The sequence below is a fragment of the Anolis sagrei genome, chromosome 1, assembly GCF_037176765.1.
Source record: "Anolis sagrei isolate rAnoSag1 chromosome 1, rAnoSag1.mat, whole genome shotgun sequence".
Taxonomy (NCBI): Eukaryota; Metazoa; Chordata; class Lepidosauria; order Squamata; family Dactyloidae; genus Anolis; species Anolis sagrei.
The window spans coordinates 142,577,349-142,590,605 of record NC_090021.1 but is presented as its reverse complement, the minus strand read 5'-3'; the positions used below and the strand labels follow the sequence as shown (position 1 = coordinate 142,590,605).

Below are 13,257 nucleotides of genomic sequence, written 5' to 3'. Positions count from 1 at the left end.
CCTATGGGTAGATTTCCTCTCACTTCCTCCTATCTCAGCTTCGTTCTTAACTATGAGTCGTTTGTAAGTCGGATGTTTGTAACTCGGTTCCGCCTGTATAATACAGAAGTGATTTTCATATTTCAGATGGATTACAAACATAGAGTGTTAGATTGTGTAGTAATAAGAAATGTAAAATAATGTTTATTTATTTTGAATGTGTCAACTACAAGCTATTGTCCAGCTTCTTTAATTTCAATAATAAGATACTTGATGTCAAGGCCAATGACATGGAGATGGGGTACTATTCACCTTAAGTTGCTAGTGTAATAATCATGGGCTAGAATGCTAGATGGTGAATCAGACCTGAGACCAGTCTGAAAACGCTGACCTTAAGCCAGTATTTAAGGGCCCACCACCAAGCTCTTGGTGACAGGGGGATTTCCCCAGATTCTAGTAGCAAGACACAGGATGGCACACATCTGGCAAACTGGAAGAGGGCCCTCAAGAATTGTGATTGCTGCTGGTCGATCTTTGTATTGAGCCATCAATCCAGATCCTGGATGCATACAGCAACTGGGTAGCTGTCTTGGTGTTAAAAACTTTTAATAGCCATCAGCATATACCGACCCTCTTTGATAAAGCTAACTCATAAAATGGCATATCTGTAGCCCCAGATATTGAAAGATATTGAAAAGTAGCCCCAGATATTGAAAGCTTCTAACCTGTTCTAAAGTATACCCATTGATGGACCATCGGCATGGGATTTTTTCCCCCTCAACACCCATAATTTTAGACTTTCCATGATTGATTTTTAGGTCATTCTGTGAGCAATAATTTAGAAATTGCCTTAATAGGTAACGTAGTCCTGCCCTAGAGCATGAGAGCAGCAGCATCCGCATAGAGCAGTAAGGGGATTCTCCTTGTTCTGAACTTGGGTGATGTCTATTGAGGTTTGATAAGGTTTCTTCCAGATTGTTGATGAATAGTTAAACAATGTAGGGGCTAGGGTGCAGCCTTGTCTGACTGCTCTGGGCATAGATATTTGTCCAAAAAGTTTTCCCAGGTTGCCAAATGTGATCTGTAGCTTACTGTCACTATATAGGCCTAGAAGTCTTTTATCATTCAAGGTCTTTTCCATAATTTATTTCTAGAGATGGAGTTAAATGCTGATTTAAAGTTCATAAGGGCCACAAACAGCTTCCCCTGTAGCAGGTGGACATGTTTCTCAGCAAGATGAGAGAGCACTAAGCAATGATCAATAGTTGGCTAGTTCTTTCTAAATGCTGCTTGTGCCTTGGAGATTGTGTTATTTGAGTCCAAGAGGCAAGAAAGTCTTGTACACAGATAGCATGCATACAGTTTTCTCATTATTGAAAGCAGGCTAATCGGTTTGTAGTTCCCTGAATCACTGGGTAGCCCTTTCTTATAAATTGGAACCACAATGGCTTGCTTCCAACTAACAAGAATTTTGCCTGTGTTATTGACCTTAGTAAATAGGACGGCTAGTAAAAGTGCCCACCAGTTTTGATGAGTTTTAATGAGTTCAGCGGGATGTGGTCATGGCCATTTGGGTAGAATTTTGAATGACGCGTACTGCGTAAGTTTATGTATATGTGTATGTGTGTATACATACACCACCCGGGAGAAGAAGAGGCTCAGAAAATATGAATATACACATTTTCCAGAGTGTCTCCCCTGCCACAATGCACTAACCCAAATTGGTACAGATGGTATAAAGAGAACAAAAAAGAAATAGAATCTGGAAGCGCATTCTGTGACCTTGGTCGTTCCATTTATTTATGACTTTGTTAGGCATAGTATGGAAATGCTCTGGTCAAGTAAAGATCAAAAATACTGTAGAAATCTTTTAACCTATCTGTATCAGACAAAGATATGGGAAAACTAGACAAAATAAGCTAATAGTGTCTTTTCCCTAAAATTCTTTTTTTTAATCTCAGACAATCATAAATAGCATGAAAATAGCCGTGTTTGTATTTGGGGCAAGTGTTGCTAAACAGAGATCTGCCACTCGGCTCTGTGTGTTTTCCATGGTGTCATAGTCTTTCTAATTGTTCAGCAGGACAGCTTTTTCTGCCTTTTACCCTACATTGATATCTACTATTCTACAATCTGCTGCACACCCACAGAATTTGCTTGGGAGGTCCTTGTACTCTCTAGAATAGATTTTGGGGGTATAGGGAAGTCTGCTAGTGAGTGAACATTGGCTGCAAGCCACAGATAAGAAATGTATTTTAATATAATACAATGTTGATTTAATATTTGATATTTTGATATAGGGAACTACATATTAAACTATGTGGCATCTCGACCGAAGCTGGCCCTTTTCGTGATTCAAGCGCTCGTTCAGGTTATTGCAAAGATAACAAAGCTGGGATGGTTTGATGTTCAAAAAGACCAGCTCATCTTTAGAGACATTATTACTGATGTTAAAAAGTTTTTACAGGTAAGAAACACTGACAATTACTTTTTGTGAAACAAAGAAAAATATTTGTATAACTAGGAGTTGCTTAAAACAGAATACTAGATAATGGGATATCATTAAGTTTGAGGTACAGCTGTGACATTCCTTCTGAAGCTAAGTTGGGCTCCATCCTTCTTGAGCTTCTGCTAGCCATTCAGGATTGTACTGGTTCATACAATTGTTGGTCCTTGGTGGTTTTCTCAATTGTTTTAGGTGCAGTCTAACTACTTTAACTGCCGTGGCTCAGTACTGTGGAATCCTGGGAGTTGTAGTTTGGTGAGGCACCAGCACTCTTTGACAGAGAATGCTAAAGACATTGAAAAACTGCAGTTCTTATGATTTCATAGCTCTGAGCAATGGGAATTAAAAGTGGTGTCAAACTGCATTAATTCTACACTATAGGTGTATACTGATTTCCTGCTGTTCTTCCTAGAGGGAATGATCTGCCCTTCCATCAGAAGTCCGCTTGATGGGAGAAACAGGGGAACACAAGGGAAAGGGAGATTTCAGAAAAGGAGAAGAATGGGACTGCCCAGTTCTGTCACTGGCCACTCCTGCATCTCCCATGTTACACTAATGTATAAATGGTGAAAAAAACAAAATTTTGATATATTTAAACTAGTCAGTTCTTTTTGCATATGTACAAGTGCCTGTGGATTTCCTTTGTGTGGTTTTTGTAGCAGAGATTTTCCTTCTCCTTTCTTCTTTACAAGAGTTTTTAAAAGCTGAGACAAAAACGTAATTAGTATTTGCAAGGAGTATGGTTGCTGAGGAACCTTTACAAATTTGTTTGGAAGTGAATGGTTGCAGCAGCTAAAATATTCCAGCCAAATGGTTGTTCCTTTCTTATCTGGCAAGTCTTGATATCCGTGACACATTGTATCTTTCTGCTTGTGGCAGTCAAAACCTCTCACACTGAGTTATTGTGGTAGAACTGTATTGCAGAGTGAACCAATGATAGTAATATGGCTAGTACCACATTACAGATACAGGAGAAGGAACAGAGTTTGACTGAGACAGAGCTGGGATCTCAATGTTGTGGAACTTCATTTGCCATCAGCCACAGGTGGCATGTTTAGTGAGGAGTAATAATGGTCCAATATCTGTATGTCCATAGATTCCTATTGACCATTTGACACAGCATTTCTATGGCTAAAACGAGTGTAAAATCGTCGGTTGTTTAATTTCATTTTATGTTGTCACTAATTTTGTATTTGTGGGAAAAACCTGATAATATATTATAGTTACTACACTTCAGAATTATTCAGAAAGTACAGTGAATTTTTTAAAGTTCTGGGTTTAGTAAAAATGAACATGAGAGGAATATTGTGGCTCTTTTGTGGGAATATTTTTATTAATGCAATTTGATTTTACATTTATTATTAAAATGTTGTAGTGCAAGTCTGCAGTTTTTAATTCTTTAATAACAGCAATTCTGGCTCAAAACTTTGCTGAGTAAGAGAATTTCTCTCCTGAACTGTTTTCCTTTGGGAGAGAAAAGAAAGTCACATCTCTAATACCAGGATGAAATTACCTTTTGAAATAGAAATATGGATCGGCAGTAAATTTACAGGCATAGGAATGTGGATCATGATTCAGTGGGAAGTCATTCATGTTTAGTAAGTACTTTTGTATATGCCTGACATTGTCCGGATATCATTGGGGCACTACTCCTCTGCTTTCCCTTCTTTCTCTTTCCTTCTCCTCATACTGTTCCTCTTTTCCTTTCCTTCTCTTCTTTCCTTTCTTCCTTCCCTCCCTTTTCCTTTTCCTTTTTCCTTCCTTCCTTCCTTCCTTCCTTCCTTCCTTCCTTTCTCTCTTCCCCTTCTCCCACTCTGAGAGGGCCTTCCTCACAATGTCTCCATGGTAATATGATTCTCTTTGCGGTGCCTTCCTTCCTTCCTTCCTTCCTTCCTTCCTTCCTTCCTTCCTTCCTTCCTTCCTTCCTTCCTTCCTTCTTGCTTTTCCTCATGCCATATTTTCTTCCCAGAGGGCCACTTCACCTAGCAAAGGTCTTTGTGGTACAGACAGACAGATTTTGACATTGATAGATCGATATATAGATATGTATTTGTCTTGTTGGATAAAACAAAGGGGCTAACAGCTGTGTGAAGGTATGAAGGAATGTTGTTTTTTTGTCATTTCCACCATAAGAAGAGAAGGGCTCTTTATTGTGCATTTGTAGATGTGCTGCCTCTTCGATGGTTTGTATTGAACTTCTCAACTATAGTACACTTGATGCTTTGACCCCGAACTATCAAGTTTTTTTGTTTGACAAATGAAAAGTAAGTTAATTAAGTAGCTAACTTAATTTGACTGTATTATTAGTAAGGGAGATAAAATTAGAGTGACAGTGAAGACATGGAATTTAGCAGATAATAATGACACACATCCTTCTTTGGATAGGGCAGTTATAGCTACAAAATAATCTTTAACAGCATTCTGGGAACACTGACCAAGTCGGAAATGATTTGACTTAGTCAGTGTTCCCAGCTGTTTAGGTTTATTTTACTTGTAATGTCTTGGGTGTAAAATAACGGCTCACAACTTCACATGAAATGAGAAAAAACTTTATTTTATGAGCAGTCCAGTTCTCCATTTGTCAGGGCTGAGTGCCTTTTAAGGATTTTTTATAACTATTCCTTCTGGAAGTGGCAGTCATGCTTTCATATAATGATAAAACTGCACATAATCTATACATTGAAAATGTCAGCTTTTAAGAGGAGTTGATCTCTCGGTTGAGCTTAAATGATTGAAAAGCTGGGTTCTCTAATTTTTAAGAGGTTCTTCAACCCCCCCCCCCCAAATCTTGCTATATGCATAAAAACGCTGTACAGACGCAACCTCGTGTGTCATTACTGCAACAGTTGATCAACTTGAATAGTTGTTATTCTGTAAAAGTCTGCATCCCCACAACATTTTAAAAATGTTCCTCACATTCAAACAATTGTATTTCCTACATGTAAAGTATTCAAAAACATCTATACTAATGAAATATTCATTCGCTAGACCTGTAGTTCCTGGTTGTAAGATAGTTTTAGTAGCTAAATAAACTTTTGTGTTTCTTTTAGACAGGGTATGCTTGTTGTTGGAAGAGGTAGACCTAAAAGTAGCCGCATAAAGACAGTCCCCAAATTATGAACATTATAGGTTCTGTAGGTTTGTTCTTAAGTTTAATTTGTATGTCAGTCAGAACAGGTACATTTTTAAAATGTGTCTGCAGCCAAATCTATCTATCTATCTATCTATCTATCTATCTATCTATCTATCAGCATTGAATAGCATAGGGAAGGGTGAACATCCCTGTGATGTTTGTTTTGCTGTCCTTGCTCTTGTTCAGAAGATTTCACTTCACTTTCTGTCCCTGTGAGAATTGGATTTGAAAAAATGGCTTGTTGTAGAAATGAGGATTGGTAAGAAACCTCCAGTGGAGACCTCTTTTCTCCATGAAAACTCTTCCATGAGTGAATTTCCTTCCCTGTTGTCTCAGCACCGTTCTTAACTAGGGGTCAGGAAGCGGGATGTTTGTAACTCGGGAGTTGTCTGTAATGTGAAAAATTTGCATGTGGTTGGTCAAATGTTTGACCTTGTTGTCGTGAAAGCCAGTTGAATTTGTCTTGCTGGTTTCTAGTTCTAGAACACGATCTATCAATCAGAGGGATAAAGGTATAGGAACTCTTAAAGGAAATTCATATACTTTCTTCTTATATTTCTGTGTTGAGAATGGGAGAGCTCTTAGACTGATCAAATAGAAGTTGTGAAGATTTTTTCTCTTGTAAAGTGGCAGGTCTCCAGGTGTTTTGACCTATAACTCCCAGAAATCCCAGCTAGTTTACTAGCTGTGAGGATTTCTGGGAGTTGACGGCCATAACATCTGGGGACCCACAGGCTGAGAACCACTGCGTAAAGCCACATTAAAGCATTTATGTTAGGATATGAACACTTTTTTTCATATGTTACAGGGAACAGTGGACCATTGCATAATAGGAGTAATGATTCTTTCAGAATTAACTCAGGAAATGAACTTTGTAAGTACTTTTCTTTTCTCTCAAAAGTATTTTATAATATCTGTAAATTGTCTGGAGTATGTTGCCTTGGTGGAGAGAAAAGTAGGAAACTGATCTGTGCTGTTTGTAGTGAACAATATTATGACAACATTGCCCTCTCATGCACACTTCCTTTGAGGGAACTTCTCTCCAGGTCTGCCCTCTTGTTGCTGTCGCATAGGCTTCATTTGTTCAGGCAAAGCACTATACATTACAATGGAATGTTTCAATGATCAGTATTTGTTATTAGATATGAGACATTTTGGATATTATGCAGTTATGTGCTTAGGATTCTACGGGTGACTGGAATTCTGGATTCCTGAAATGGCGTAGAATCAGTGCAGTCACCCGGACAATCACCTAGTTCATATTACAGTCAATGTAGGAATTTCCAACTAAAGGATCTGTTAGAGGTAGCCAATAAAACATTTATTTAAAAACTTCCAGCAAAGAAAAGTCTGTTACCATATGAGGTAGTCTGTTTTTCTGGTGAAGAGGACCTACCATCAGGAAGTTATACCACCAGGGAACTAAAGTTAAGAACATACGTATATTGAATTGAAATATATTGTACAGATGAAAGAATATGTATGAGACTGTCACTTAGTCACTTAGACATTCATTAGTTTTTGAGTGGATCACAACATCTTCTCTATTTGCTTCCATTCGTATATATTTTGAGCATGAGTTGACCAGTGTACCATTGTACGACATTACAAGCCATATAAAATGAATCAGATCATTGGGTGGGAGGACTACCAAGAGGTCTTGTTTATTCCCATGGGGTACCATGTTACTGTGGCATTGCTTCAGCGCCGATCTGTTCTGCACATCATGTGGCCTGCAAAGCGACATTAGAGTTGGGCAACATGGCGTAGAGAATCTTCCACTTTTGATATTTTTCTAACATTCTCATTGTGCAGTCTGCATTCTCTCTGCGTTAGGAGAGACATCCCAGTGAGTGTGAGACTGTTGCTGCATATGTTTTGCTTATTAGTTCATCTGCAAAAAATGTACTTTAACAAATCTAAATGGGCACACATTTCTTCTTCTTCTTTTAGATAGATTATTCTAGACCTTCATCAAAACATCGTAAAATAGCTACCTCTTTTCGTGATACAACTTTAAAAGACATTTTGATGCTAGCATGCTCGCTGCTGAAAGAAGTAAGTCTGAATACTAAACATATTATAAAGAAATTGTTTTTTTCAATATCCTTAAAACCAAATTCATTGATGTTTGCTTCATAAAGTGGCATATAAGTGTTTCTTCTTCTTAACATAATTGATGAGCAGCTAAATGGGATATTATCTTCTATCAGCAACTGCAAAGCATGAGAAAATGAAGATGAATTCATCTACTAAATAGTGTTAGTAGTAGTAGCTATTCTCAGTTTGAATCTATCACAAAAGTTTTTGGTCCTCAGATTTTATCTAAGAGTCTAAAAATTGGTGAAGTATCATACACTAATATGACATGCAAAGTAATGTTACTTTTTTCCATTTGTGCTATTGTGTTCCTGTCAATTGTGACATTGTGATCATGTTTGTAACTGCCTCCAAAGTGTCCAGCACTAGAAATACAGTATAGTTGTTTTATTTTCCTTGAATCCAGCAGTACTTATTAATTCATTCTGTTTATATCTCACTTTTCTCTCAGTATAGTACCCCAGGTAGTAATACTATATACTGAATAACTGGTACGGCCCAGGAATTTATAGCCAACATTAAGTTTTATTTTTAAATCTTCATGTATTCTTTTTATTTATAGTGAAATACTATTAATCAATACTAGTATGAATTATGAAATACAAGTACTATTCTCTTTCACTCTTATTTTGAATATTGTCGGCTTGCAATATTGCCAAATATTTCTAATTTCAATTCCAACTCAGGCTTTTAATGGATTGCACTGTTGTCAAATCAAAGTTCAATTGAAATGTCTTGACTAAATGCACAGTTTATGCTGCTACTTCCACCTTGTTTTGATATTTCATATACCTGATACATTTTCTTCAGTATGTACTGAGAGAACTGCCATTGCAATTATGAATGGTAAAGGAGATAAGGAATCAAAATAGAAAAATCAATTCCACAAATCCACTGTGCCAGGATTCACCTGCATCTGTGACTTAAGATCCTCTGAAAATGCCAACCACAAATGCAGGTGAAACGCCAGTAGAAAATGCTGCTAGAACACAGCCATACAGCTCGGAAACTGCACAACATGCAGTTCATTGTCGTGTACAGACAAACTACTGTTCACAAAATGGAAACCTTCAAAAACTAGAATCTTTAAGAAAAAAGAGTTGATTACAATACAACGTATGGTGTAGATCTGAGGAGTGAATAACTGCGCAGTATGTTTATAGTTAAAGCACTTCAAATATTCCATGGGATTTCATTCTATTTGACAATAAACAAAACCAGTCCCCCTCATGTGGGTTTCCCCCCATTAATCTAAATTATCTCAGAAATACCCCCATCTTCTTCCCTTCAAATGAAGTCTCTCACAAGAATGGCATTGTAGCTCTTGATGGTTGTAAACTCCTTCTGCAGCTGGCCATAAATCTATCTGGCAAAGACAAACAATTCCAAGCTAATGAGAGAAAGTGGCATTCTCCAGGAGCCCCAATATATAAGGAGATACAAGTATTATTAAAGCATGATCACGCTCATCATAATACATAGCCAATATAAGTACCTTACTTAAACAAATTGAGAATAAACATGGCAGGGCTTATGTTCCTGACAGTAATTGGGCAGCAGTTTTTTCGAGCAACATCTTCTAAAAATCTTTTGTAATCAACATTGTTGATCCAGTTGTCATCCAGTCGTCAGTCATAGTTTTTTGTGCCAAGATGTTCAATTGGTATGATAGTCTTAGATGAAGGTTTGTTGGAGACTTTATCTAGAATCCATTAAATTCACATCTGTTAGAGCCTGCCCAGTCCTTAATTCTTTTTGTCTGCATAGCAGTGTTTTCTATTACAATAATATCTTCCATCACCCTTAATTTTATTTTTACTTCCACATTTTGACTTCAGGTTGCATTTTTGGTTTATTCTACAGTGCCTTCCATAATGTAATCATATCATTCTTCCTAGGGAAGGTATTGATGCTGCTATTTTCTCCTGGGAGACACTGACAAAACTGTTCCTAGTTATACTGCAGTTGGGGCATTCTGTTGCTGCTTGTTTTGGTGGTGCTGGTGTGCCTTCAGATAATTGCCAGCTTATAGTGACCTTAAGCCAAACCTATCACAGGGTTTTGTTGGCAAAATTTGTTCAGAGGGGGTTTGCCTTTGCCGTCTTCTGAGGCTGAGAAGCTATGACATGTCCAAGACTATCTGGTCAGTTTCCATAACTGGACAAGGATTTAAGCCCTGGTTTCAGAGTCATAGTGCATCACTCAAACTGCAGTTATTCTTAGGGTTGGATATAGAAAGATCATTATTTGATAATGGATAATGGTAAACTAGGAGTCCTGTGGATTAGTTCATAGTTATGAACTAGCAATGTACTCATGCTTGTAGCATTTGCTCCTATTTTATGTGAGTGGCTGGAGTAGCCAGACAGGGATAACTTAATGTGATGTCTTAATTCAAGATTATGGTATATTACACTCAAAGAAGGATTTTTATCAGCTTTCAATTATAAATCATGGCCTCTTTGAAGACTAGAATCCATGGTCCTGGATTCTGTCATCATTCTGTTCCAGCTTCACTTTTGTTTACTTACTCATATAAAATATGTGCTGGCATGAGCATGATGTAAATAAGTAAATCAGGATTCTTGGTTAGTCATTATATCTGTTGTAACTAATAAGACATCTTGGTCCAGAGTTAGAGCCTAGTGCAGGGAGACATTTGTGGCCAAAAGCTGATACTGCTGTACTTTAAACATATAATGTGTGTCTGTCAGGGGTTACTTATGATAATAATTCATTGAATGTAGAGGGACCCAATCATTGAAGGCAGTGGGGCAACAGACTGCAGACTGCACTAGGCTCTAACTCTGGACCAAGATGTCTTATTAGTGGGGCAGCAGACCATGCCTTTCTCCTTTTGCGTATTTCAAGCAGGTCCTTCTTTATGTTGACACCATAGACGTTTGTGAGCTTATGATGTTTTGTGCTATATCAACATTTCATGCTAAACTGAGAGCATAGGTTATTTGCTGCTTGTTTGAAAGATGTATACTACTGATGCATATTTTTATATGCTTGAATTTAGATGTTGGCAAAACCATTAACACTTCAGGATCAACAGCAACAAAATTTAGCAATGTACCTTTTGAAACTTGTCCTCAATTGTCTTAACTATGACTTCATTGGCAGTTCAGCAGATGAATCTGCAGATGATCTGTGTACTGTACAGATTCCAACAAACTGGAGATCAAGTAAGATCATAATTACTGCTAATAGCCTTGTATGTTTTGTCTTCTGTCTGTGGATTTTATCACACCAGCCTGTTATCTTGTCTCAATTGCATTGTTTAAGGAAATTGAGACATACAGTTATTGGAACGATCTTTGTCACAACATGGCACAGTTGTGTGCTATTGGCAATATATTGACGCTAGTTCCCATTATAAATCTTCTGCACAGCCTTTCTTTCTACCTGTGTTTGCCATACCCAGCATATGCGCATTATTTATCTGTTGTTTTTAATCCCCTATTTTGCCACAGTTGTGCAGTTTCAGTGTTCTCACAAGACCTTCTTACATTTCACAACTACAGTGGAAGGAAATGATTGCACAAGGAAGAATGACAAAACAACATTGATATTGGATTCATTGACTTTCCTCCCATCAATGAAAAGAGACAATCTAGTTGCAATTCAAATACAATGTAACTATGTGTAAGCCCCATCAGCAAGCACTTTTATCTTGCTGTAACTGTGCTTTGGCAGCCTTGTGTGATAAAGTCCCCAGACAATGCTAAAAGTGGTGCTTATTCTGTCAGAAGTTCTTGGAACAGCTTTCTTGCTTGTTTCACACAGATGAAAAACTTTTATTTCATAAAGAAGTAGATAGCAAAAATGTTTTCCCACCCTGCATAGAAAATTTAGAACAGAAGAATTTATTTTGCTAGTTCCACTCTTGCTCAGTTATTGTATACTCAAACTAATTGTTTTCAAACTAAGGCTTTTTTTTTTGTCAGTTGTAACCATTTTTTCAGAAATAATTTGCATCCTACACAAGCTGTTTCAGACAGTGATTCCAATCAACATCAGATTTTTAAAAAGTGCTTTACCTGGGATATTTTGTGATCTCAGTGTCAAGTCTAGTAAATTACACGACATAAATGATGCCCTTTCTGCAGGTGTGTTTGTGGATCCACAATACAAACCCTCACAACACCCTGACACCCAGTGGCAGAAAACTTATGCTCAAATGAAAAAGAATATTTATTTGGAATAACTATCAGTCCTTTTTTGCGGGAAAGGATCTTGATAATATTTTTTCTCGTTAAACAAAGCAAAAAACAAAACTATAGGGCAGCATTTTTAAAGCACTTTAGGTGACTGTTTAGGAAAATCTCTGCTTTTTAGGACTACAATTCCTTGTGAATCCTGTGATCATATCATAGTCTTACTTTCTTTTAAACTCATCCAGTCCACCTACTAGAAAATCAGTAACACAGACTGGATGTTAGAAAGGCTCTGAAACTATATATCTGAAGCACCTTATGTCTATTATGTGTGTTGTAATGTGGCATTGAATCTTTGTTAATTTTGTATGCTGCTCTGAGTCCCCTTTGGGGTGAGAAGAGCAGGGTAAAATGGAATAAATAAATTAATAAACACCAGACCGTTTTGGAAAATAGAAGCACTCTTCTTTCACCCACCTTTCTAGCCAAGAAGGTAGTCTCATCTACACTAATTTAGTGGATCAAGGCATTCATTTTCTTGGCCTATTAGTCCCTATTCTTATCAAAATGTCAAAATGTGACAGTCCACTCTTTACTAAGTCAGTAGCCATTTCAGTGACTTATTTGACTAAGACTCCCATGGAGGAAATTTGAAGAGCTTTAACTTGTGTCACTTAATCCACTTTTACGAAACATTATTAGTTGGATACATTTGCTTCTGTTAGGACATCCTTTCACAGAAGGTGCTCCTGCAGGTTTTATTGGGCTAAATTGATTTTCTTGCCACCATCTCTCCCAGGGTATATTTTTTCTAGGGTAATGCCTATTAAATTGATGACTCCTTGGCTGTCTTAGAAGGGTACATTTGGAAACTTATCATGAAGGTCCATTATATCTAGCCAAGGAGGCGAAGCCATTACTCCTTTTTTTGGGGGGGGGGGGTATCTTCCTATTCTCTCTACAAACTGGGAAGGAGCTATGGACCAAATAGAAAATAATTTTTGAAAGCAACACATATAATCCCTTTCCTCACCTGGATGGAACTGGAGTTAATTCAGTCATAGATGATCTCTTTGACTAGAATGGACCTTCACAGCAAATTCCCTAGTGTGTCATTTTGCTTCTCATGGATGAGTCCCTGCACCCCATAGTACAATTTTTCAAAGAGATAAAAGTGTTTTACTGCACAGAGTGATACTTGCAGTTAGCTTTGTGACATCATCTGGGAGTTCTGATTGGCTTCCTGGCACTGTGATGTTATCAGGATATTGCTCAGTTGTGTAGGATCACTGTCCTAAAATCAAGAAGTCGTTAACAGATGCAAAAAGGTAAGAGGGGCTGAATATCCTACAGGCATCAGATTACATCTAATCTTG

General features: G+C 37.6%; 1 protein-coding gene across 1 annotated transcript in view; it reads left to right on the top strand.

Annotated features, from left to right (window-relative positions):
- Nucleotides 1-13,257, top strand: part of RANBP17 (RAN binding protein 17) — a 189,727-nt gene that overhangs the window by 11,938 nt on the left and 164,532 nt on the right. Inside the window, exons 4-7 of the mRNA XM_060786264.2 lie at nucleotides 2,280-2,446; nucleotides 6,427-6,492; nucleotides 7,572-7,676; nucleotides 10,744-10,909. Coding sequence (XP_060642247.2) covers nucleotides 2,280-2,446; nucleotides 6,427-6,492; nucleotides 7,572-7,676; nucleotides 10,744-10,909 — 504 coding nt within the window. The remainder of the gene's footprint in view (nucleotides 1-2,279; nucleotides 2,447-6,426; nucleotides 6,493-7,571; nucleotides 7,677-10,743; nucleotides 10,910-13,257) is intronic.